At 42.6% G+C, this 27,285-nt stretch overlaps 1 protein-coding gene across 2 annotated transcripts in view; it reads left to right on the plus strand.

The window, feature by feature from the left end:
* SMURF1 (SMAD specific E3 ubiquitin protein ligase 1) overlaps positions 1-27,285 on the plus strand; it is a 105,607-nt gene that overhangs the window by 48,295 nt on the left and 30,027 nt on the right. For both annotated transcript variants that reach the window (XM_080829708.1, XM_080829709.1), the window contains exon 2: positions 27,005-27,043. In XM_080829708.1, coding sequence (XP_080685834.1) covers positions 27,005-27,043 — 39 coding nt within the window. The remainder of the gene's footprint in view (positions 1-27,004; positions 27,044-27,285) is intronic.

Genomic DNA, 27,285 nt, shown 5'->3' on the forward strand with positions numbered 1-27,285 from the left:
CCTGAGATCTCACGTAATTCCATTCCCTCCACTTCTTTGCTTTGGAAACTCAACAGATGAATCAGCAAGACTTCCATGCTGTGATGATGTCATTCCCGCTTACCAATCAAACATGAGCTCATGGGGGTTACAGGAACTCCCAGCAGAAGAGATGGTATTTGAATTGAATTGAATTCCCCTTTGTAGTCTTCAAATTCACCTGTTAGTCTCCTGTGCATCTGCTTCTGTTCACATGACTTAAAAGACACAGATTTAGTCAGAGCTGTAAGTATTTTAAAAATTAGAGAGAGAGAGAGAGGGAGAACTCATGGGGGTGGGAGGGGCAGGGGGAGAGGGAGAGGAAGAGAAAGTCCTAAGTAGACTCCTCGCTGAACGTGGAGCCCAGCTCGGGACTCGATCTCAGGGTCCTGAAATCAACAGCTGAGCCGGATCCAAGAGTCAGACACTTAACTGTGGCACCCAGGCGCCCCTGCTAACTGTTACTTCTGAAAATTCAGATTAATGTATTGCAATGTAGAAAGACTATCAAAGCTTTAATATTTAGACTGCAAAGCTTTTTAAGCACATTATCTATAATCCATTCATAATTCAAAAAATTGGTTCATATCAATTTAACTTGGGGTTATATACTTGGCTTTTTTTTTTAATTAAAAAATACAGAAGAATGTACAGCATACTTTGGAGTAGATTGTTTTAAATGAAGAAAATGTCTTCAACATGGGGAGAAAAGAAATTAAACTCTTGAGCTTGGCATGAAATGATTTTTGCATAAGAATTTCAAGAATGAGATTGCAAAAAGCCTCAAAATTTGGGTGCCTTTTCTGTAGGGCTCTGGCAATTTGGTAATAATTTAATGTCATTATAGGGTGTTTGCTTTGTTGTATTTTATTGAATTTGGGGGGGAGTAAATTCCAGGGCAGTCTTTGTTTTTGAAACACAATACATCTTTGTGGTGGTAGTACTGTCCGTATTCTCTCCTAATTGCTGTAGTCAGAGCTGAAAACAGAGAGGAGATTGGCTTTGAAAGGAGAGGAAAGGAAATTTGACAGTTGCTGAGAATGCCAAGACTGAAGGCAGCTTTAAATTTGATTAATTCATAATTCACTTTTGGAAATGTTTTCTGAGTAAAGGGATTTCCCAGATTGCCAAATCTTATAACTCTGGAAGTAGGAAGGAGCAGAGAGTAACAAGCTCGTGTTTTTAGTGTATAGCTTACATTTCCTACTCACCTTTTTTGAGCAGCAGATAATTGGAACGCCGTGTTTGGTTGCCCTTTTCTTCGTTCTCCTCTTGTTCTTTCTATACCGGTGCCCACCCCGGCCTCCCACCAGTGTGTCCCATGGGTGGTGCACAAGTGGCCCTGGGAGTGAAACCATCTGGGGAGGCTCTGTGGATAGTATCTGAAGTGTGGGTAATACCAGCCCTCACAGCAGAATGAGGCCTGGACCGTTGAGTCCCATTATTCCTGGTTAACTGCGTTCTGGGGAGTCCCCAGGAGCACTGAGTTAGTGACCCCATAACCCTTTGCTCCCAAGGAAGACAGAATTTGGTTCCTGTGAACCTCCGGTCACATTTTCGTTAAACCTGAGCAGTAGTGTGTTTCATGTGTGCTCCTGTGTAAAGACACTGTATCTAGTATATTTAATAATTAATAATAAGGGACAGTAATGCTGATTCATTAGCATGTGACTTGTGGCTAACAGTGTTCTGAGTCAGGCCTGAATGAAGCTGATCTAATTACATGTATTTTTTTCCATGAGGCCCATCATCGCCTTCTTGAGCTCAGGAACACTAGGTAGCACTTCAACACTAGGGGCTATTTTAAATAGCACAATCACCAACAAAAAGCACAAAAATATGGAAAAGCCGTCACTAAACAGACTGCAACAAGGATACTCGTTTGTAGCATGACAGTTGGAACAAGAAGGCAAAATGTCACCTCATTCAGCCACAGCTAGGAGTGTGTGCGCTGAGATACTCAAATTTTTTTTGCTTTGCACATGTCTGTGAATGACCAGGAAGTGCCGGTGTATTGATGTTAAGGTTACAAGTAAAGTTTTTTCAAAGATTTTACTTAATTTATTTATTTGAGCACAAGAGAGGGAGTGAGCACGGCGGGGTGTGGCGGGGAGGGGAGGAGCAGAGGGAGGAGGAGAGGGAGACTCTCAAGCAGACGCCATGCTTAGCGTGGAGCCTGACTCGGAGCTCGATCTCACGACCCTGAGATCATGCCCTGAGCCAAAAATCAAGAGTCGGATGCCCAACCAACTAAGCCACCCAGGTGCCCTGCAAGTGAATTTTTTTTTTTTAAAGCCAGTGCACCTCCCAGCATGGGGCTCAGACTCACCATCTTGAATTGGAGAGTCACCTGCTTTACTCCCTGACCCGGCCAGGCGCCCCAGTAAACTTTACCAAGTTCCACAAATTCACCAATAAAGAATTCATGGCTAACGAGGACCAACTGTACTTGCACGGCTAGGTTTGGGTCGTGACCCCACCATGCAATACATGTGTTGGTATCTTAAGAAAGTTAACCTGTCTGTGTCTGTTTTTGTATTTGTAAATTGGGGATAAATATTATCTGCATCAGAAGTTAGTGAATTTAAATGAGTAAAGTTGCTGTCATATCGCCACGTATACAGTCAGTCCTTGATAATTCGTGGTGTGTAATAATTAGTAAGACAAGTTAATACTGATAGCAACTCTCTTTATCGAGTACCTATTCTGATGCTCACGATAACCCTGAAAAATAGAAACTCTTACCGCTGTGGTACCGAAGAGAAAAATGGGGGCCCGGAGAGGTTAAGTAGTTTGCTCCATGTTATTCATCTGTTAAATAGCTGAGCTGCAGTTGGAGCCCAGGACATGATCTTTTTAAGTGAAGAGATTATATATGGCATCAGGTAACTGGTGATCCAGCTGGGATCTGTACACCCGGGTGAAGGGCGGAGGTGGTCAGGCAAAGAGGACTGTGTTGGAAGGGCCAGAGCTTATGCCTCCTGCCCAGAGAGGGAGAAATCAGGGCGAGACAGAGCCCAGAGCGATCCACATAGCAAGTCTTGGGCTGCAGAGGCATAGAATTATGACAGATTGGGGCAGAGGCCAAAGGATGCTCTAAAGAAGAGGCCTTAGCCTAGGGGTCAGTTGGCATGAGGACCTGGGCAGGGAACACTTACATCTGAGGGAGGTGACGAATTGGAGACTCTTGGGTCGCCATTGTAGCTGCTGGAACTGGACTTGTAAAGAATAGCACGTACAATTGCTTTCCTATACGTGTTTCTGATGTTCCTAGGTACTTACGTCTGTAGGAAAGTGAGCACTTGGGGAAAGCTCTTTGTTTCTCAAGGGCTCCAAATGACTGGCTTAAGAGGTATTTTCCTCAGTCTTCTCCCAGAGATGGGTCCTTTTTGGGGATGGTTTTGGAGAAAGGCTTTCCCATAGTCACACAGTTTGTGTTTGTAGGGGGAGTGAATTGGGAACTATCCCAGTTCTCAGAGCCCTAAATGGTCTGTCTGGTGCTTTGGCAAGTAAAGGCCTCCCAATGGTGGTTTCCACCCTCCCCTCCGACAGTGACATAGAGATTTTTCTGAGCCAAGGCTGAGCAGAGTGTTGTGAATGCCCAGACTCTAAGAGACACGTGGAAGTTTTCTATCATTTTCTACTTGTCGTCTGCAAATGTGTTTTCAGTAGACATCAACAAGGCGATTGAGCGGAATGCTTTGTGGTGTTCTTGGGGAATGCTTGTTTCTTACATCTGGTTCAAGTTTGGTGGATATGCATTGTATCGATTTCGAATTGCATTTGTATTTAGCGTCCGTATAAATAAATGAATAAGCAGTCAAAAGCCAGGGTGGTATTTTGGGGATATGTTTCTCTTCACGGATCCCCAAGAAGCTTGTCCACCGAGGTTATGATGTGTATACAGTCAGTACTGTTGTATATTTGGAACAGGGGCCTGCACCCTTCTTCCGAAAGGCCCAGAGAGTAAATATTTTCTGCTTTGTGAGCCATATGGTCTTTGTCACAAGTCTTCAGCTCTGCCATTGTAGCTGCAGACACTGAGTGAACAGATGAGTGTGGCCGTGTTCCATGTAAACTTTATTCACAAAAACAGGCAGAGGCCCATTTACAGGCTTTGGCCCATGGGCCATCATTAGCCAATCCCTGGTTCATAGCAAAGCTCTTACTTTAAGACCTTCATAATTCCTTTATAGGGTTAAACCCTAGCAGAATTTTGTGTGTGCAGCATTTTATTTATTTTGATTTTGATTTTGTATGTGTGTGCGCGCAACATTTTAAAATTTGCGTTGTCACCTTGGGCAGTGAAAGTAACATTATATAGAAAACCTGTCAAAAAAAAAAAGAAAACCTGTCATCTCTTAATGAATTTTGCTCTAAGAAAAAGATTCTGATACCAAGATACTCAGTTGTCAGGTTTTTTTCTTAAGTAGGCGACACGCTAGTGTAGAGCCCAGTGCAGGGCTGGAACTCAAAACTGTGAGATCAAGACCTGAGGTGGGATCAAGAGTCCGACAGTTAACCGACTCAGCCACCCAAATGCCCCACCAAGATGTTAGGTTTATTTTTTAATTTTTTAATTTTATTTTATTTTTAAAGATTTTATTTATTTATTTGACAGAGAGAGAGAGAGAGATCACAAGTAGGCAGAGAGGCAGGCAGAGAGAGAGAGGGGGAAGCAAGCTCCCTGCCGAGCAAAGAGCCCGATGCGGGGCTCAATCCCAGGACCCCGAGACCACGACCTGAGCCGAAGGCAGAGGTCCAACCCACCGAGCCACCCAGGCGCCCCAGATATTAAGTTTATTGAGCATTTTTTATTGGTGATAGGAAAAGGAAAATTGAAATTAAATACCAGGAACTGTAACAGCTTACTCACAGTTCACTAGTTTTTCTTCTGTTGCAAATTGTGCATTTAATGATAAACTCGGAGGGTATTTAATATCTCAGGACAGAAGGCAGAGGTTGCTAATTAATTTTCCCCCTAAAATGCAGTGTATTGTCTCTCCCCTTTTCTGTCTTTCCCTTTCCTACCTGTCCCACGTGTTGGGTTAGAGAAGCCTTAGATTTATGTGGGAAGAGGAGACCGGGGTGGGGAGTGGTGTGTTAGTCCTGACAGCAAGCGGGGGTAGCTAGCTGTAAGCTTCGGCCAAGGGGGGACACGCTGAGCGCTCTCCAGCCCTGAGCAGGTGTTTGACCGCAGTGGTTGGTTCATCATGACCGGGGAGTAGAAGATCCATTTTGTAAGAGCTTTGTTTTAATGCCCACTCCTCAAAAAACACCTGAGGTAACACCCAGAATCCCACGCCACCTGCTCTTGGCCACAGAGGGGTCACGTGTTCGTGTGCAGATTTTTCTGCTGGGAAAAATCCTACATGGTCAAGAAGCATCAACTGTTGGCACCTGGTTTCCACACACCTTTCTAAACTGACTGTAATTTATGTTCACGAAAATCTTTTTTTTTTTTTTTTGTAGTTACCAGTCTTCGTAAATCCATGTTTGTTTTTCTTCTCAGGAAATAAGCTCTTTTCTTTTAAATCACATCCTAGGGGGTGCCTGGGTGGCTCAGTGGGTTAAGGCCTCTGCCTTCGGCTCGGGTCGTGATCCCGGGGTCCTGGGATTGAGCCCTGCATTGGGCTCTCTGCTCGGTGGGGAGCCTGCCTCCTCCCCACCCCCATCTCTGCCTGCCTCTCTGCCTACTTGTGATCTCTGTCTGTCAAATAGAGAAATAAAATCTTTAAAAAAGAAAATAAATCACATCCTAGAACAGCCAGTGTCCTTTAAGCATTTGTGATCATAGAATACGAAGAATGAGCCCCATCTGACTGCATGCACACAGTCTATTTGGAGATTTAAATTGGGCAGAAAACAGTAGTGTGATAAAAAGATCCGTGTAGGTGGGTTTACAAAAAATTAACCCAAAATCTCATTACAGGTGAGTAACAGGCTGAAGCCGTAGACTTCTGTTGTCAGTGTTAAGTGTCATATTGTTCAGGGGATCTGTGCCACTTCACTTTCCAATGTAACTTTCGCAAATAGTGTAGAATTTTGGAAGGTTTTGAAGACAAAAAACCCCAACTAATTGTATTTTAAAGATTCACTGTGTTATCAGTGTCTGGACCCTCCCTGCGAAATGCAAGCATTTGGCACGTGGATCCTGGGATATGCCTCCCTCCCTCTGCCTGCCCCACCTGATTTCTGGCACGACTTCCTCTTCATAAAGCCAACCCCCGCTTTGAGAATTCAGCTTGTCTCACCCCCACAAAAATAAGCAAACACAACCTGAGTCTTCCTACAATAACATTGTTTCTCTGAATTCCGGTAGTCTGTCTGTAGAGCTCATTTGGAAGTTTGAGTCCATATGGCAGTGTTTGTGGAGCAAGATGTTAGTCTTGGATTTACTTCTGCCATGGGTCTACTTTTCATGAGTTTAAAATCTGTTTGGAGACTTAAATAAGTAATGGGAATTTAAAAATGGGACTTCAGGGGCACCTGGGTGGCTCAGTCGGTTAAGCGTTTGCCTTTGGCTCAGGTCAAGGTCGTGATTTCTTGAGTCCTGGGATTGACCCCTGCTCAGTGGGGAGTCTGCTTCTCCCTTCTCCGCACTGTCTTTTCCCCAAACCGTGCCCCCCCACCCCCGCTGGGTCTGTCTTTCTCTCTGTCTCAAAAAAATACATTAAATATATTTAAAAAACCCAAACCTGTGACTTGACAGGGCAGTACAGGATAGGGGATGGCCAGTGGAGGGAGACTTGAACTCGGCTGAGAAGCACAGATCTGGATGATGAAGAGGAGGAAGAGGCGCTGGTAGGGGGGACCCCAGCAAGTGAGTTCGGGGGTGGGGTGGGAATGCATGAGCCAAGTGACCAGAGAGGAAGGGTTGGTGAGTGATAAGACCAGAAAGTGACTGGGACAGGATTCTGGAAAGTTCGAAGTGCTAGCTGCTAGCAGTTTGTACTTTTTCTCCTTCTCTCTTTGTTTTTGGGCAGAGGGGTGTGGAGCAGGGAGAAATTTATATTTCACTTTGGAAGTGGGATTAAGCTCTGAGGTTTATGTGTAGGGCGGTTTACATAGTGAAGAGTGTTCTATTCACTTATCCAACAAATAATTATTTCATGATTAAAATGAATTAGAGAAAAGAGATGCCAGAGCCTATTGTAATAATCCAGACACGAGACAAGAGTGGCCTGCGATTGAGCAGTGGGCTGGGACTGCAAAGAATGCATTTAAGATACTACAAAAGACGAATTGATACGACTTGTTGAGTAATTGAATGTGAGTTGGCAGAAATGAGCGTCTCTGCGCTGTTGTTTGGTTTTCCGGTTGATGCGTTTTGTTTCTTGAGTTAAACGGTAAACTCTTTTGGGAGCAGACTCTACATCTCTACTCCTTTTGTCGTAGGTGGCCATTATCTTTTTATTCCCGTTAAAGAATTTATGTAACACCTGTTACTCTCCACAGCGTGCATGACATTTTAAACAGTGGCCTGTAACTCACTAACAAGATAAAGCTAAGGCTGAAGGGTTTGTCTTATGAAAAATCAGTATTGCTTCACACTGCTATTAATATTTTATATTTTAGTTGGGATGTAATGATCATACCATAAATTTTACCCTTTCAAGTGTACATACAATTCAGTGTTTTTAGGATGCTCGCAGAGTTGCACAATCATAACCAACTAATTTCAGGGTATTTTCATCACCCCCAAAGCAAACCCCACCTACGTTGACAATCAGGCCCCATTTACTTTACCCTCAGCCCCCAGAGCCACTAAACATTTATTTATCCATTTCTAAAGGCTGGAAAGTCCAAGATTAAGGTGTTGGCAGGCTCATGGCTTGGTGAGAACAGCTTCCTGGTTCATAGATGGCATCTTCTCACTATTTCCTCACGTGGCTGAGGAGTATGGGATCTCTCTGGGATTTCTGCCCCCCTCCTTTTTTGAAGATTTTATTTGATTAAGAGAGAGAGTGGGAGGAGGACCAGAGGGAGAGGGACCGGACGTGGGTCTTGATCCCACGACGCTGAGATCATGACCTGAGCTGAAATCAGGAGTTGGCAAGTGTGTGGAGCAGTAGGAACTTTCATTCGTTGCTGGTGGGAGTGTAACATAGTACATCCACTTTGGAAGATCGTCTAGCAGTTTCTTCTAACACCAAACACACTCACCATAGGATCCAGTCATTCCACTCCTTGCTATCGAACCAAAGAGGATGAGAACTTTCGTCCACACAGAAACTTGGCTCACATGTTTCTAGCAGCTCTGTTCCTAGTGGCTAAAACTTGGAAGTGACTGTGATACATCCAGGCAATGGAATACTATTCACTACTAAAAAGAAAGGAACTATCAAATCGTGAAAAGGCACGGAGGGACCGTGTATGCTCGTTACTCAGTGAAAGAAGTCGATCTGAAAAAGCTGTATACTGTATGATCCCAGCTATATGACATTCTGAAAAAGACAAAACTGTGGGAAAAAAGATCAGTGGTGGCCAGGAGTTAGCAGGGAGGGAGAGATGAATAGGAAACACACAGGAATTTTAGGACAGTGGAACTATTCTGTACACCATGACAATGGTGGATACATGTCATTATACATTTGTCAAAACCCACAGAGTGTACACTAAGAATGAACCCTGATGTAAAATGGGGACTTTGGGTGACAGTGATGTGTCAGCATTGGTTCATCAGTTGAAACCAATACAGCAGTCTGGTGGGGGATGTGGATAGTGGGAGGAGTGTGTGTGTGTGTGTGTGTGTGTGTGTGTGTGTGGTGTGGGGGCAGGGAGGATATGGGAAATCTCTGTACTTTCCACTCAGTTTTGCTGTGAACCTAAAACTGCTCTAAAAATAAAGTCTCCTTCCAAAATACAATTCAAGGTAGTGTAGTTTTATGTATCAAAGGCAGGAAGTACTTCAGAAATTCAGAGAAAGGAGAAATCACTGTCAGTTTCAGGGAAAGGGATAGGTTTCAGGGAAAGGTAACAGGGATAAGGGATAAGATTTCAGCTATAACCCAAGAATGAACAGAATTTCAGTCATCGGATAGTGGTTCAGTGTGTGTACCCTTGGGCAAGTAGTCCCTCAGACTTCGTTTCTTCAGAGGGTTTGCGGAAGGATTATAGGAGATAACACAGGTGAAGTGTTTGGGACAGAGGCTAGCATAAAATAGGAAGTAGGATTCTTCAACAAGTACTGTATTTTTTAAAATATATTTTATTTATTTATTTGACACAGAGAGAGAGAGAGAAAAAGCACAAGCAGGAGGATCAGGACAGAGAGAAGCAGGTTCCCCACTGAGCAGGGAGCCTGACGCAGGACTTGATCCCAGGACCCTGGGATCATGACCTGAGCCAAAGGCAGGCGCTTAACCAGCTGAGCCCCCCAGGTGCCCCAGTGAGTACTGACTAAGCCCCAACTGTGTGTGAACTACAGTTGAGCCCACCTTCTGGCTCAAGAAACATTGGTTAGATATCATAGAGGACAGCATGTAGAATGAAGAAAGACCTACAGGTTAAAAAAAAAAATTGCTATGTTATCTCGAAGCAGTTAAATGAACCACAGCTGGGTGAGAAAGTTGGCAAAGTTATCAAGAGAAACTGTATTTTGTGTTTTGAACTCCAAAGACAGCAATTTGTAGGCAGTAGAGACCCTTCAGGCATTATGAAAAAGGATTCTGATAATGCTTTAAGAATAATTGGGTTTGAATCAACAGAGGAAGCAGGGATTTAATTGGGAGGCTATTCCAACAATTTTGAAATCAGCATAGCAGTTTAGGTGGTTTGCTTAATGGGCAGGTTACTTACTTGTCACTCTGAAATGTACCTGATCAACATTAGAAAAGCAAACAGCGGAAGTTTTCTTTCCCCCTTTCCCGAGTTTAAAATAATGGCAGTCTTGCCAAGCTTTGTTTGAGACCAATTTAATGTTTCCAGGCAAACCACCACTGTGTTAACAATGTCTTTGACATTGGCCTGGGGAAGTGAAATGTCTTTCCTTTTGATACAAATGGAAAAGTACAAGATGCTAGGAGTTTGTTCACCTACCTGATAGGGTTTGTTCCCTCTCTCTCTCTCTTTCTCTCTCATCTCTATTGAGATATAATTCACATAAAGTTCACCTATTTAAGTGTTTCGTTCAGTGGTTTTTAGCATATTCACAGAGTTGTGCAGTCGTCACAACGGCCCATTGTAGAACATTCTCACCAAAAAGAAACCCTATTACCCCTTAGCTGTCATCCCCACCTTCCCTATGCAACCACTCATCTACGGAAAAAGAAACTTAAAAACTATTCCCTTTAAAGTAGCATAAAGAAATTAGCAAGAAATTCAACAATGGAAGCGCAGGACTTGTATGCTGAAAACTACAAGACGTTGTTGAAAGGAACTGAAGAAGACCTAAGTAAACGGAAAGATGTCCTGTGTTTATAAACCGGAAGACTTAGGATGACAGTGCTCCCCAGATTCTTCGACAGATGCCGCACAGGACCCGGCTCGCCAAATCCCAAGGGCTTTATTTGCAGAACTTGACAAGCTGATTATAAAATTCATATGGAAATGCAAGGGATCTAGGATAACCAAAACAGTCTTGAAAAACCAGGACAGAACTAGAAACACTTCCCAACTTCAAAACATTTTCTCCTGAGCGATGGTAATCAAGATGGAATGTTACCCACGATAAGGACAGACAGACACACGTAGGTCAGTGGAACGGGACTGAGTCTGGAAATCCGTACATTTACAGTGGACTGATTCTTGACGGTGATGTCAAGACCATTAAATGGGACGAAAGAAGGGTCTTTTCAGCGAACGGTGCTGGGATGCTGGGACAGATAATAGAGGTGGTAAGGAGGCGGAGGAATTGGGACCTTTATACGCAGCTGGCAGGCACGAAAAGTTGTGCGACCACTTTGGAAAACCATTTGGCTTTTCTGCAGAACGTTGAACATAGAGTTACTCTGTGACCCCACAGTGCTCCCCCTACGTATAGACCCAAGAAAATCGAACATGTAGGTCTGCATAAAACCTTGTTAGACGAATGTGCCTTAGCAGTATCATTCACGGCAACCCAGACAACTCCTGAAATGTGGTAATAACTGAAATGTTCGTTATCTGATGACCAGATAAGCAGAAGACGCTATGTCCATATAGCTGAATATTATCTGATCCTCAAAATGAGTGAAAGCACTGATAACGTGCTGCAGAGTGATGAAATGTTGAGCATTGTGCCGAGTGAAAGCAACCAGTCAGAAAACATCACATATGAGGTGCCTGGGGGACTCGGTGCTTGGAGCTTGCCACTCTTGATCTCAGGGTTGTGAGTTCAAGCCCCACGTTGGGTGTGGAGCCTACATTAAAAAATAAAATGTTACGTATGGCTGATTCCATTTATACAACATGTCTGGCATAGGCAAATCCATAGAGACAGCAGATCAGTGGTTGCTGGGGGCTGGGAAAAGGGGGGTCAGGAGTGGCTACTCACAGGTACAGGACTTCTTTGGCGGATGATTAAAATGTGGTGAAGTTAAATGGTCGTGGTTGTACAACTGAGTATACTAAAACCCAATGAATTGTATTCACACTTTACCAGTTTCATGGTTTGCGAATTCTCTCTTAAGTGGGTGGTGTATTTTATTTTATTTTTTTTTAAGATTTTATTTATTTATTTGACAGACAGAGATCACAAGTAGGCAGAGAGGCAGGAAGAGAGAGAGGGAGGAGGAGAGAGAGGGAGGAGGAAGCAGGCTCCCCGCTGAGCAGAGAGCCCATGCGGGGCTCGATCCCAGGACCCTGGGATCATGACCTGAGCCGAAGGCAGAGGCTTTAACCCACTGAGCCACCCAGGCGCCCCTGGGTGGTGTATTTTAAAATGAGCACTCATTGAGATATGACTACTTTGCAATTTTTTCCCCCATTTTCTAGTTAGAAGCAAGAGTTCCCTTTTTAAGTCATGTTTGTTTGCCTTTTTTTTTTTTTTTTTTAAATACAGGTTTCTCTAGAGTGTTCTGGCTTCCTTGTGTTGTATGTCAATTTGTCACCATAATTATACCTTTTTAGAACACGCTGCATCAGAGTCTAGTGCCGTGGAGAGCTGGGCCGTCAGGGTCAGACAGACTCCAGATTTTCCTCCTACAGGCTCTGTGGTCTTGGGCAAATAACTAAAGCTCACCTAACCTTGGCTTCCTTATCTGCTGTGAATACTAGGTAGAGAATAATCTGTAAAGCACTATTAATAATGTTTGGCACAGAGTAAGCTCACTAAATATCAGAAATTGTTGTTGTTAGTTTTATAGTTAATAATTATTAAATCTACCCCTAGATGGGTGTCCACACCAGGGAAATTGCTTCCTACAAAACCAAACTTAGAAACTTTTTAATTTTTTTTAAACCTGGAAACTTCTTTAAAAAATTAATGTCATCCTATTTATTTCCCCTCTGTTTTAAAAAGATAAACGATAGGAAAGCACCAATAATAGTTTTGATGGTCCCCTGTCTGGTAAAAGGGTAGTCTCAAAAGTTCTTCTAATCCAATATTCTCCATATACTATGAGATTATTCTCCAGATTTTTTTTTTTTAAGATTTTATTTATTTGACAGAGATCCTAAGTAGGCAGAGAGGCAGGCAGAGAGAGAGGAGGAAGCAGGCTCCATGCCGAGCAGAGAGCCCGATGTGGGGCTCGATTCCAGGACCCTGGGATCATGACCTGAGCCTAAGGCAGAGGCTTTAACCCACTGAGCCACCCAGGTGCCCCTATTCTGCAGATGTTAAATGAATTTCTGGTTTCTTTCACATTTTCCTTCTTTCCTCTCCTGTGTTTATTGTCTTTTCCTTTTTTTTTCTGGGACCTATGAGATGTATTTCTTTAAAAGCAATCTTTAAATGAAGACATCCTTCTGGAAGAACGCACATGTCAGGCTAAGGCCCCCTAGTCTGCCTGTTCCCAGCCTGGGGGTCTCCCTGTACCACCCTCAGGTTACCATGATTTACTTTTGGTTCATGTTCATTGTGAGTTGGGGGGGAGGGCTGTTGGTCCACATGGTCAGCGATCCACGCAATAGGGTTCTGCTGGTCCACCGTCTTACAGAGGCACGGAGATCTCTTAGCAGCTCTTCTGTACTTTGGCTCCAAAGTGACACACACCACAGTCACATGGTCCCGGCCAACTCCAGAGAGCGGAGAAGTGTAGCCTTCCCTCCGTCATGAGGGAGAGGAGGACTGGATGTGGAGAGCGTTAGGGATGTCTACCACAGTCTGTCATTTTCTTTGCTTGTAATTTCTGGTTTTGATATCAGTTGTAAGGAATTATAAGGTGGGAATTATCTGTACCTTGAAATCTTGATAGAATCCTCCCATAAAACCATCTGGGCTTGATGCCTTGTTTTTGTGGGTAGATTTTCAATGACCGTTTCAACTAACTATGGTTAATGGTCAGGGTTTTACTGCTTTGGGGCCCAGTTTGGGCAACTTCCATGTTCCTAGAAAAGTTTTCATTTTAGCCATTGGTTTGAAGTCACTCCTGTGGTGGGTGTACTGTTGTGATTTGTAAGATTTATTCTTCTAGTTTTATCTCTTTCTTTTGTCTTTGTGGGGGTTATGTATGCTGTCTTTCTTTTTTCTTAAGCTTACTTTAAAAAGATGTTATTTTTATTTTTATTTTTTTTAAAGATTTGTTCATTTAAATTAAAAAACTAATGATTTAGAAGAACTGGCTTCTGGTTTTTTGGCAACTCTCCTGTTTTTTGTTTTTTGTTTTTTAAATTAATGTGCGCTATTACCTTTATTAATCCTTCTTTTTGCTGCCTTTGGATTATTTACCTTTTTTGACTTGGATGCTTAGTTCATATATTTTCTGTCTTTCTGGGTTTTTAATGAATGAAGTTAAGCCTATGTATTTTAATATATAGTACTTTTTGTTTTCATTTGATTGTAAATAGGTTCTCATTTCCATTTTGACCACAATGACTATTTAAACGTAGGTTTTAAGTTTTCCAGATGTGCAGGGGCACCTGGGTAGCTCGGTCACTTAAGCAGCTGCCTTCAACTCAGGTCATGATCCTGGAGTCCAAGGCTTGAGTCCCGCATCAGGCTCCCTGCTCAGTGGGGAGTCTGCTTCTCCCTCTGACCCTCCCCCCCTGCCATGTTCTCTCTCTCAAATAAATAAATAAAATCTTTATTAAAATTTTTTTTCCAGATGTGCAGATTTGTTTAGGCTGTGTATTTGGTATGGATGTTTTATTACATGGACTGTTTATCAACTTGGGAAATTTCAGTTTCCTTTGTAACTTAGAAGACAGTCTGCTTTTCTAAATTCCATGTGTGTTTGAAAAGAATGTGTGTTCTCTGCTTTAGGAGGAAAACAATTTTATCAAGTTTATTTTCTCTTTCCTGATGTGACTTTCTGCAAACGTTTAGTGATTCTTAGTATCTTTGCAGCTGGGGTTTTCTGCTTCTCAGTCAAGGCGCAAGAGGGATGGAGGGGTGAGGGAGCGGTGTGCTGCAGAAGAGGCTGCTCCTCTGGCTGAGCTCGGAACCTGAGTCCCCCGTCCCCTGCCGGCACACTGTCCTGTGTCCCAGAGCCACATGTTGCACTCCTGTAGCTGGAGGTGGAGCCTGGCTCTGGGCCTCTGGCTCCCATGGGACGGTGTGCACACCTGATGAGGAGCCTGATGGTGTGCACCCCCATCCCCCCATGGCTCGTCGTACACCAGCTCCCACCCTTGTGGCCTCGCCTGAGATGCTACGGTGTTGGGGCCACCTTCTGTGGTCACAGTTGCCCGCATGTGGCTGTGTCCTCTGTTTACAGTTCAGGGTTCCCTCCTTTTCTTGTTTGTTCTCCATCTTCTAGAGGCTCCTTTAATTTGTGAGCAGAGCTATGTGTCTGTGTGTCTGAACTATTCTATTTCATCTTTCCTGTTGGTTTTGGAGGAAGGGGCAGACAGCGTGTCTTCTGTCTTGTCAGTCTGGAAACCTGATAACACATCAGTTTTATTCAAGTTGGAAGTGTGGAGGTGGGATTCTTTCACTTTCCTTTTTTTTTTTTGAGCATTTTCTTACGTCTGTCACTACAAGGTACTCACCTTGTATATTACGTATCCTAGTCCTAGAGGCATATATTTCTCCATGGAGTAGTTTATTCTTTTAATAGACAATGATATTAGAAATGTGACTTTTTTCCAATTAAATATACTGATTATCTTCTCATGTCATTGTGTATTCTTGTACAACATTAAGACTTTTTTCTTTTAAAATAGCCTTTATTGAAATATAGTATCAATATAATAACATGCTCTCTAATTTTAAGTGTATAGTTCAGTGAGTTGTAACAATTGTATGGCACTCACATAACCACCATGCAAGTGAAGATCTATAACCTTTCCATCATTCCAGAAAGTTCCTGATGATCTTTTGTAGCTAGTTTCCCTACCTAGCTCCTGGGCCCACTCATCCAGTGATTGGCTTTTTATATTGATTAATTTTGCCTATTCTAAAGTTTCATATACATGCAGTCATATAGCATGTACTCTTAAGTTTTGTTTGTTTGTTTGTTTTAAGATTTTATTTATTTATCTGAGAGGGAGCACGAACAGGGGCAGAGGGAGAGGGATTCAAGTGGGGCTCGATCCCAGGACATGACCTGAGCCAACGGCAGATGCTTAACGGACTGAGCCAGGCAGGCTCCCTACTCTTAGGTATTTCTTAATGCTTCTAAAATTTATCCATATTTTGTTTGTATCAGTAATTCATGCTTTTTTATGACTATACCACCATTTGTCCACTCACTTGTTGATGGATATTGGGTTATCATTTTTAGCTATTATGAATAAAGCTGTTATCAACTTTCATGCACACATATTTTTGTGGCTATCATGTTTTCATTTGGATAAGAATCTAGGAGTGGGAGCACCTGGGTGGCTCAGCGGGTTAAAGCCTCTGCCTTCGGCTCAGGTCATGATCTCAGGGTCCTGGGATCGAGCCCCCCATTGGACTCTATGCTCTGTGGGGAGCCTGCTTTCTCCTCTCTCTCTCTCTGCCTGCCTCTCTGCCTACTTGTGATCTCTGTCTGTCAAATAAATAAATAAAATCTTTAAAAAAAAAAAAAGAATCTAGGAATGGAGTTGCTAAGTCATGGGGTACGTGTCTACTAAACATTTCTCTAAAGTGGCTGTTCTGATTTCTGCTTCCACCAGCGACATGTGAGAGTTGTCCCTCCACGTCCTCATCGGCACATAGTCTTGTCCGTCGTTTTAGTTTTAGCTGTTCTAGTGGGTGTGTAGTGACACCTGACTGTAGTTTCCCTGTGTGTGTCGCTGATCATTAGTGATGCTGACCGTGTTTCATTGTGTTTCTTCAGTGCAGTGTCCCAGTTTTCTTTGTCCGGTTTTAAGTTGGGGTGTTTTTCTATTAATGCATTGTAAGAGTTCTTTAGATATATTCTGCATACAAATCTTTTGTCAGATATATATGTTATGAAGATTTTTCCCCGACTGGGGGAAAGTGCCTTTTATTTTCTTAGTGGTACCTAATGTTTAAGTCTGTGCTCCATTTCAAGTCAGTTTGGGTGTATGATGTGAGACAAGAGTTAAAGCTAGTTTATTTTTACCCTAAGGATATCCCATTTATTCTGACTAGATATCCCATTTTCTAGATGGGAAAAGGCTATCCTCTCCCCCCCCCCCAATGAATTATCTTGGCACCTTTGATGCAGATCAATTGATCTCAGACCTTATGGGTCTATATTTGGATTTTCTATTCTGTTCCATTGATTTTTATGATTGATTTATAAATATTTAAGTGTGTGGCTCAGTGAATTCTCACAAACCAAACACAGGTGTCATCAGCACCCAGATCAGGAGATAGTTTGGCCAGTTCCCCAGATGCCTTCCTCGTGATCCCTTCAGTCCCTGTCTTACCCCCGTTAAAGTTTAATCAGCAGTATATATTAGTTCTGTCTGGTTTTGTGCTTTGTATAAATGGCGTTGTATAATGTAGATTGTATCTTTCATTCAATATCATCTCAATTTATGAGATTCCTTCCTAATTTTGTGTGTAGTTGTAGGTTGGTTTGCTCACTGCTATATCATATTCCATTTTGTGAATATTGCAACTTCTTTATTCATTGTACTATTGATGGGTGTCTCATTGGTTTTTGGCCTTTGACTTTCGCCAACTGCTGTTATAACCATTCTATGTGGTGAACATATGTATATGTGTGCATTTCTGTTGATTATGTGCCTAAGGTTGGACTTACTGGGTTATTATTATTATTATTATTATTACTATTTTGAGAAAGAGAGAGTGGGGTGGGGACAAGGACAGAGGGAGAGAGAGAATCATAAGCAGGTTCCACATTCAGTGTGGAGCCCGATGTGGGGCTCAGTCTCACGACCCTAAGATCATGACCTGAGTGAGCCAAAAACAAGAGTCGGACACGTAACTGACTGAGCCTCCCAGCTGCCCCTGATTTTTTAAAAATTAATTTAATTTAAATTTAAAAATTAAATTAATTTAATTAATTAAATGATCTTTTGAATCCAGTGTTGGCCACATTGATTTGAAATTTTTAATGTTGTAACAGATTGTTTTCTTCTTCACACTCAGTTGTCTTTTTTTTTTTTAAAGATTTTTAAGATTTTAAGATTTTTTTTTTAAGATTTTATTTATTTATTTGACAGAGATCACAAGTAGGCAGAAAGGCAGGCAGAGAGAGAGAGGAGGAAGCAGGCAGAGGCTTTAACCCACTGAGCCACCCAGGTGTCCCCACACTCAGTCGTCTTAACGAAGGAGCATAATTCTGTGAACTCAGTGGTTTTCATTCATGACTGGCTTAAGTTGTTGTCTCCATCACTGACTTCGCTGGGTCACTTGGAGCAAGTTGCTCAATCTCCTGAGCGTCTATTTTTCTCAACTAAATTGAGCATAATGATTTTGCCCTGACTTATACTGTGATGCAAATAATGATGAGCTAAGTAATTATTAAAGATTTTATGATAAAATCGTGCAAAATAATACCCTTAAATACTTCAGAGCTTTAGGACTTGGTGCTATAAAATGATAAATAGAAAAGAAATGATAAGGGGCTTTGTTCTAGAAGATTATGGGCTTTTTTATAACCTTGCAGGGGGACACTGGCAACGTGTTCCCCTGCTTGCTTTTTGGTTTTCTGTTGACCTTTCTATGCATCAAATTAATAAAGCCTCATTTGTCAGCTTAGTAACTGAAGGAGAAAAAATGCTCAGAGAACTTTCTCCTGCTATTATTTGTTAATTATTACTTTTTTCCTCCTTGCCTATTTGTTTTATGTCTGTTCCAATGGCCAGGTTATAGACTAATTTGCTTACTTCTAGCTTTCTTTCCTCTAAATCCCTCAATTTCCCTCGCTCTCAATGGTTATCACCTTGTTTAAAATGACTTCGTCAGCAGGACACAGCCCAGGTAGGTGAGGATGTTTGGAAGCCTGCAGGTTTCTCCTCCCCATTAACCCTGGATTATCGCCTATTAACCGGGTTCATTCCTTTCCTTCTAGGGTGATGATCAGATATCATTTACTCAATGACAAGCTTCTTGGGGTTAAAATTCATTTCCTTCCTGACAAAGTTGACTTTTATTTTATACTGTACAACCTTAGGAAGAACGCCTGAGAAGTTAGTTTTAAGCAGTTGCTATTAAACAACAAAAAAAGTATCTTAATTTACTTTTCTTTAATGTCAAACCCTGAGGAAACAAACTGATAGCAAGCCCCAGATTTTTAAATTTTGTTTTGTTTTGTTTTGTGCTTCATGGAACCTTCAGCGATAGAACAGGGCTCCACCTGGCGTGGGGTGATCACCAAACATCTGTTAAGAGGTTAAATGGATTCACCTCTCAGAAGTAGCAGCTTTTATGTACTAGCCTGACTTGGGGGGTGATGGTGAAGTCATATGATCTTTTAAAGCCTTAGCTTTCTCATCAGGAAAATGAATATAATGAAAATAACTACTCCATGGAATTGTGGTATTGAGTAAATGCAGTCGTGCATGTCAGATACTTAATATAGTTGCACATTACCTGGTGAGCATTCAGTACATTTTAGCTGCTGTCTTTACACTAAAGGGACTTAGGTTGTATTTTTTAAAGTTTTGCAAAGCAGTGACAAAGTTTCCACATCTCCCAAACTGTCCCCCTGGATCCCATGGATAGGTTTCATCGGATGTTTTTGGTCACATGGTTGCCTGGGATATAGTCCGCTTGCCAGAGTGGTCTTGGAAGGTCACGTTGCAAAGTGCTCCTTGATTGCCAGTAGTTAAGTCACCACGAGCTTTGCAGGGGCTGAGACGGTACACAAAGTAACCTCTGTGTGCTCAAGTGTTGGAGTTCATCAGTGTCATTGCGCATGGTGTTTGACATGAGGACATTTGAAAGGAAAAACAAACTTGTGTGGAGAGACATCATTGATAATTACCTGAACTGATTACTTTTGGAGTAGAACCTTAAATATTGAGATAAAACGGTCTCTAATAACAACCTGGGTTTTCCTGTGTTCTAAGGCACCTGTGTAGTGCCCTGACCATTGATGCCTTGGGTCCACTCTCTGGTTGAAAAATGTTCCATTTGGCTGATTAAGACAGAAACATGGTCTGGAGGTAGAAAAGGCTTTAGATGAGATGCAGTTGTTGTCTAGCCTGTGATGCTTGGGAAAAACTCAAACAGAAGCGAGCAGTGACTTTGGAAATTGCTGCCCGTGAGGCTGGCTTGGGTCATTCTTCCCACAGGAAGGAGTCTTCGTCCAGTCCATCCCGCTGGGGCAAATCCAGGGTGTCACGAAAAGCAACACTTTACAATTAAAATTTAAAAATTAAATATGTTATGTATCTTCTTGGAATGCAGTGGCCTAACCAGTCCCCGAAGACCATCCCTTAAGATGTAAAAATGACTTTGTTCGTTAATGAGGGCTTTTGTTCAAATGAAAATTTCCAAACGCCGTCTCCGTTTTTATTACTGGTTTTTTGACATATACTTAATTTCTCCCTTGTTGAAATATTACATCTGGCTTGAAATTTCAGGGGAATATTTTTTCCCTTGGTGTCAGTCAGATGTCCCTAATGATACTTCAAGAAATAGCATGAACTTGTTCCAAAGAGCCCCAGGGCACTGGACCCCCCCACCCACCCGTGACAGAGGCAGCCACGCAGCAGCAGGGTTGGGGTGGGGGGGCGCTGGCCAAGGGGTCTCCTTCGTTTAGCCGTTACTTCAAGCATTACCAACATTTCCTGAGCGTTTCACTTATGCCAGGCCCTGTGCTCCATGGCAGGGATGTCATGGTTCAGGAAGACCGTCTCTGCCTTCTTGGTGTTCATGTTCTAGTGATGAGTTCGGGGGAAAATCAAAAGGTTATTACAAGGGGCGCCTGGGTGGCACAGTCGGTTAAGTGTCTGACTCTTGATTTTGGCTCGGGTCGTGACCTCAGGCTGGTGAGATCGAGTCCCATGTTGGGCTCTGTGTGGAGCCCGCTTAAGATTTTTTCTGTCCCTCCCCGCTTACATTCTCTCTGTGTCTCTCAAAAAAAAAAAAAAAAAAAAGGGAAGGAGGAGAAGAAAAGGTTATTACCCAATTCATTTATTCAGCAAGCATTTTACAAGTAACCTCTGTGTGCCAGGCACCACACCAAGTTCCCGAGACAGTGGTGAATATAAAAGACATAGTTCCTTGTTCCAGTGGACCCTCTTGTAAGGGAGGAACAGAGTGGAGGCAGCATACAAGGAGAGGATTTAATTTTTTTTAAAAGATGTTATTTATTTATTTGACAGACAGAGATCACAAGTAGGGAGAGAGGCTGGCAGAGAGGGAGAGAGGAGGAAGCAGGCTCCCCGCTGAGCGGAGATCCTGATGCGGGGCTCGATCCCAGGACCCTGGGATCATGACCCAAGCCGAAGGCAGAGGCTTAACCCACTGAACCACCCAGGTGCCCCGTGGGAGAGGATTTAATCTTAACGTGGTAACGGCCCTGCCGTTGCTGTGATAGCATCGCGCGGGATGGGCTGGAACAGGGAGGGGCGGCTGCTGCATCTTTCTGAATCTTCATAATTTCACCAAGAAAGTAGGGGGAAAAAATGACACCTGCCTTGTCTGTCCGCTTGCCAAATCCTGTGAGGAAGGGGTAGAGAATACCGTACATAAAAGGGCTTCTGAGCCTCGAAAGTCACAAGAGTGGTGTTGCTGTTGGTGGGGACCCAGGGTGGCAGGCAGAGGAGCAGGCCAGTCCCCTAGGTGATTCGCTGTCACTTCTCCCCAACATAGGACATTCTGGCATGTGATTAGGAAATCATGGGATGTAAGAGACATGATGTGTCCAAAGTAGAGAGGGACCCGAGAGTTGGAGTCAAAGCAACCACGCAGTGGTCTGCGCTGAGAGAAAGAGACTTCGTTTTCTGCTCATTGTCGTGTCCTCAGAAGCTCATTCAGAAGTGGCGTCTCTGGATGGCGTGGGATTTTAGGCTGCGCTAAATTACATTTTATCATTTTACCTCCCAGAGTGTACAAGATCACACTATTATTCTAGTGGGAGAAATCGTAATTCCTTTAACCGAACCAGATTCAGTATGGCCCTAAATGATTTTAACACAAAAGGGAGGCAAGGTTGTCTCTGCTGATGCCATTGAGACTTTCTCCACTTTATGAGGTAATCAGATTCCACTGGAATGAGCCTTACATTAAACCATCGCTAGTTTTGTAAATATGAACAAAGATCCGTCTTTTTTGAGACGTGAGCAGAATTCTTCCAGCCAAACGCAGTCCAGCACCAGCACCTTAGAAGAACGAGGCCCGGGAGCTGGTGGATAATGTTTGAGGCCGAAGAGGTGAGGTAGATCGTCGGGGTTAGAGCAGGACAGGACTGGAGTTTTGCAATGGGAAGCCAGTGTGGAAAGTCGCAGGAGATTTAAATTTTGGAAAGGGTTACTAGGTGATGGCTGATGCTGGGGACTTGAACAAGGGTGGAGATGGTGAGAAGTCAAGACACTCGAGAGAGATGGAGAAGTAAAAGCATGACACATAGATTTCTGGCTTGTGCAACTGATGGGTGTAGCTGCTGATGTCTGAAGTAATGGATCCCGGGAGAGGACCAGCTTTTTAGGCAGAGTGGGAAGATTTCAGCTTTAGTTTTGGACATCTGAGCTCGAGGGGAGAGCCTTTGAGACACTGAAACTGTGGGAGAGAAAAAAAGAAGTTGAAGGAGACAACATCCGCAGATCCATTGGAAGGGAGTTGGAAAAGGTGGCTGATTTTAAATTAATGCAAGAAAATCAATAGCTTTCCTATATCCAAATAACAGAAAATGCAGTGACAGGAACACTGCCATTCACAATATTACCAAAAATCACTGAAGCATAAACCCAATTAAAAATGTGGGAAACTGGGACGCCTGGGTGGCTCAGTTGGTTAAGCAGCTGCCTTCGGCTCAGGTCATGATCCCAGCGTCCTGGGATCGAGTCCCGCATCGGGCTCCTTGCTCAGCAGGAAGCCTGCTTCTCCCTCTGCCTCTGCCTGCCACTCTGCCTGCCTGTGCTCGTCGTTCGCTCTCTCTCCCTCTCTCTCTCTCTGACAAATAAATAAATAAAATCTTTAAAAAAAAAAAATAAAAAAAAAATAAAAAAAAAATGTGGGAAACTTTTATGAAATACTTTAAAACCTCACTTAAGAGCATTAAAGAATTTAATAAATGGATCAATGTACTACATTCAAGAATGTGAGTACTCAGTATTGTAAAGAGATAAGTCCCCTCAAATTTATTTATTAAGGAATTTTTTTTTTTAACTTGCTCAAAATGATTCGAAAGTTCAATGGGAATAATAAGCATGTGAAAGTAGTCAGGAGAATCTTAAGGAGAGTTAATGATGAGATTTCAGGGTCATGAATTTTCTACTTACACGTTTCCAAGTTTTCATTTTTTGTAAGTGTTACTTTTGTAATTACAGAAACAAAACAGCGGGAGTTGTAATAAATTATGATCTAGCCACGAAGGAGACCAAAGAGAGACAAAGTGTGTGTGTGTGTGTGTGTGTGTGTGTGTGTGTGTGTCCATCCCTTGGGAAGAAAGGGCATAAAGATTATAATGAAGAGAAAATATTACTATTGACTATATAGAAATAAAAAGGATTACAGGGGATACTGTAAACACCTCTATGCCAACAAATTGATAACCAAAGTGAAATTGACAGAATTCTAGAAAGACACAAACTACCAAAGCTGATTGGAGAAGAAATGAAAAATCTGAGTAGACATGTAAAACGTAAAAAGATTGGATTAGTAATTGAAAACGCTTTCCACAAGGTAAAGCTCAGGCCTATATGGCTTCCTGGCAAATTCTACTAAATGTTATAGAAAAATGAATACCATTTCTTCACTTAAAAAAAGAACTAAGAGGGGCACCTGGGTGGCTCAGTGGGTTAAGCCTCTGCCTTCGGCTCAGGTCATGATCTCAGGGTCCTGGGATCGAGCCCCGCATCAGGCTCTCTGCTCAGCAGGGCGCCTGCTTCCATTCTCTCTCTCTGCCTGCCTCTCTGACTACTGTGATCTCTGTCTGTCAAATAAATAAATAAAATCTTTAAAAAAAAAAAAAAAAGAACTAAGAGTGAACACTTCTCAACCTATTTTATGAAGTCAGTATTACCCTGGTTAAAAAAACCTATAGACCAATATCCATTATGAATATAGACCAAAAAATTTTGATAAATTACTAACAAACTGAGTGCAGCACATAAAAGGATTATGTGCCGTAACCAAGTAGAATTTATCTCCGAATGCAGGGTTGGTTTACCATGTGAGAATCAATGTACTGTATCATACCAGTGGATACAAGACAAACACTAAATGATCATATTAGTGATGCAGAAAAAGTATTTGACAAAAGCTAATGGCACTTCATGATAAAAACACTCAACAAACTAGGAACAGAAGGAAACTTCCCAAGCCAAACATAGGGCATCTACGAAAACCCCCCAGCTAACATCATGCTCAGTGGTTGAAAGTCTGAGTGCTTTCCCCCTAAGATCAGGACCAAGATAAATGCCCGCCCTGCTCTCCAGTCTCGTATTGGAGGTAGTGGGCAGTTAGGCATGAGAAATTTTTAAAAAGCATCCAGATTGGAAAGGAAGAAATAAAACTGTATCTGCAGATGGTATGATCTTTATACAGAAAATTCAAAATAATCGAGTATTAGAGCTAATAAATGAGTTCAGCAAAGTTATAAGATACAAGTTGAATGTACGAATATCAGTTGTATTTCTGTACACTAGAATCATCTGAAAATGTAATTAAGGAGACAGTTCCATTTGCAATAGTCCCCAAAAGATTAAAATACTTAGGGAGGGTACCTGGGTGGCTCAGTTGGTTAAGCCTCTGCCTTCGGCTCAGGTCATGATCTCAGGGTCCTGGGATCCAGCCCCATGTCAGGCTCCCTGCTCCATGGGGAGCCTGCTTCTCCCTCTCCCTCTGCCTCTTGCTCTGCCTACTTGTGGTCTCTCTGTCAAATAAATAAACAGAATCTTTAAAAAACACCACCAAGAAGGTGAAAACCCCCAGAATGGGAGAATATTTGCAAATCCTATATCTGATAAGGTTAGCTTCTCTGTAGAAATCTATATATTTAGAATAAAGAATTCTGACAGAAAAAGGCAAATCACCCCATTAAAAAATGGGCAAAAAAGTTCAAATAGAAATTTCTCCAAAGAAGATGTACCAATAGCTAATAAGCACAAGAAAAGATGCTCCAAGTCATGAGTCATCAGAGAGGTGCAAATTAAAACCACAGAGATGAAGAACCACAGAGACAGACAATAACAAGTATTAGGGTGTGAAGAAATCAGAGCCCTCAGATGCTGCTGGTGGGACGATGAACTAGTGCCAGTGCCATGGGGAACAGCCGGGCACTTGCTCAAAATGTTAGACGTAATGCCTCAGAGATTCCCGACAAGAAAAATAAAATCTAGGTCCGCACCACAGCTTGTATGGGATCACTCCCAATAGCCAGAAATTGGAAACAACCCAGATGTCTCGGAGCTGATGAATGGATCAAGAAAATGCAGTTTGTCCGTACAATAGGGTATCACTCAGTTACGGAGGGGAACGAAGTACTGATTCACGCTACAACATGGGTGAACTTTAAAAAGACGCGCAGTGGAAGAAGCCGGTCACAAAATGCCACATGCGGTGTGATTGTTTCTGGGAACTGTCCAGAAGGCAACTCCACGGAAACGTACGGTAGATTCGAGGTCGGCTAGGAGGAGGGTGAGGAGTCATAGCTAATGGGTATGCAGTCTCTTCCGGGGGATGAGGAAAATGTTCTAAAATCGATTGTGGGGCTTGTGCCACCTGTGAGTATACAAAAACCCATTGGATTATATGCTTTAGATGAATTGTATAGTATATGAATTCTCTCTCATAAGGCTGTGATGTAGAAGTATGCCAAGTGAAAAGTTGACGGAACAATATATATGAATATACACAAAAATGATATGTTCATAGAAAAGCACTGTATTCTTAAAAACTGGCAAGATTTGTGGAGCGCTGGGAAAGTGACATTGGTGTGTTTTCCCTTACGGTGGTAGCTTTAATCATGGAACAACTGGCAACAAAAATTTTTCACGGTAATTGATGCTGCCTTGTCATTTAAAATAATGATAACAGCATTTATTGTATTCTCTCTTAGCACAATGTTGGCACATAATTTTTTTAGGATTTATTTATTTATTTGAGAGAGAGAGAGAGTAGAAGGGGCAGAGGGAGAAGAGAGAGAGAATCTCTACCCTCAGCCTGGAGCCCCTCGCCAGGCTCGAGCTCAGGACCCTGAGATGATGACCTGAGCTGAAACCAAGAGTCAGACGCTTAACTGACTGAGCCACCCATGCGCCCCTGTGCTAAATTCTTTTTCTTTTTTTTTTTTTTTTAAAGATTTTATTTATTCATTTGACAGACAGGAGCACAAGTAGGCAGAGAGGCAGGCAGAGAGAGAGAGAGAGGTGGACGCAGGCTCCCCGCTGAGCAGAGAGCCCGACGCGGGGCTCGATCCCAGGACCCTGGGATCATGACCTGAGCCAAAGGCAGAGGCTTTAACCCACTGAGCCACCCAGGCGCCCCATTGTGCTAAATTCTTAATACGCATTTTTTTCATTTATGTTTCACAACACTTGATGGTGGTCTCATATTTTCCATCAGTCTCCCTTGCTTTCTATTATCTAGCATTTGTGAAATTGTGTTATTTCTCCGGATGTCCAAAATGCAGTTCCTTTTGTTGCTGTCAGCAGGAGCTGTAAAGTCAATATTGTAGGTCTTAATTTGAATTGGCGTTCATGTGATTCTGTGCAGTTCTAAGAGCATATTGATAAATTTATCTCTGTATGTTTAACATTTAAAGTTTAAATTAAAATATCTTATATTTGTTACAGTTGATTTCCAATTGGAGGAGAAAATATTTTCTAGTTACTTGTCAGGTTTTTTGTTTAGCATAGTACTAAACTTGAAAGATAATCATTGGCAAAGATTAAGTTCTAGATTTTTTTTCCCCACTGCAAATGTAGACTTATGCCTCAGTCATTTGTGCAGCTCTAACAAAATACCATAGACGACATGGCTTAAACGACGTGTATTTCTGGTTCTAGAGGATGGAAAAGCCTAAAATCAAGGCGCTGGCGGATGTGGGTCTTGGTGAGGGCCCTCTTGTGCCATTGAGACAGCCACCATCTTGCTGCGTCTCTCATGGAGAGGAGAGCGAGAGCAAGCTCTGGGGTCTCTTCTTGTTGGGGCACTAATCCCACCATGAGGGCCCCACCCTGATGACCTCATCTAAACCTGAGCACCTCCTAAAGGTCCCACTTCCAGACGCCGTCACATTGGGCTTAGGGCTTTGACATGAATTGGGGGCCATTTCGGGGTTGGGGCAACACAACCCAGTCCATAGCAACTGATGGTGGTGAACATCTTCTCCATAAATGCTAACCCTAGATTTCTGTTTGTTTTCAGTATTATGTGCCAAGAACCTTGCAAAGAAAGACTTCTTCAGTAAGTACACACCTGCTTTTGCTCTCTTAACAATATTAATATTCCTCACACGTTTTTGCAATGTCAACTTTTAAAAAACTCCTGGGTTTATTCCCCGGAAGAGTTCTGCCCTTTGCCGAATAGATCCGTCATTTGACCAACTTCATTTCCAAGTTGACTACAATGCAGAGACTCCTTAGCTGCGAGGCACGGAGTTAATAACTCATACCAGAAAAACGGTCTCTCTCATTCCCTGTTCCGGC

This window comes from Martes martes (assembly GCF_963455335.1).
Source record: "Martes martes genome assembly, chromosome: 18".
Lineage (NCBI taxonomy): Eukaryota > Metazoa > Chordata > Mammalia > Carnivora > Mustelidae > Martes > Martes martes.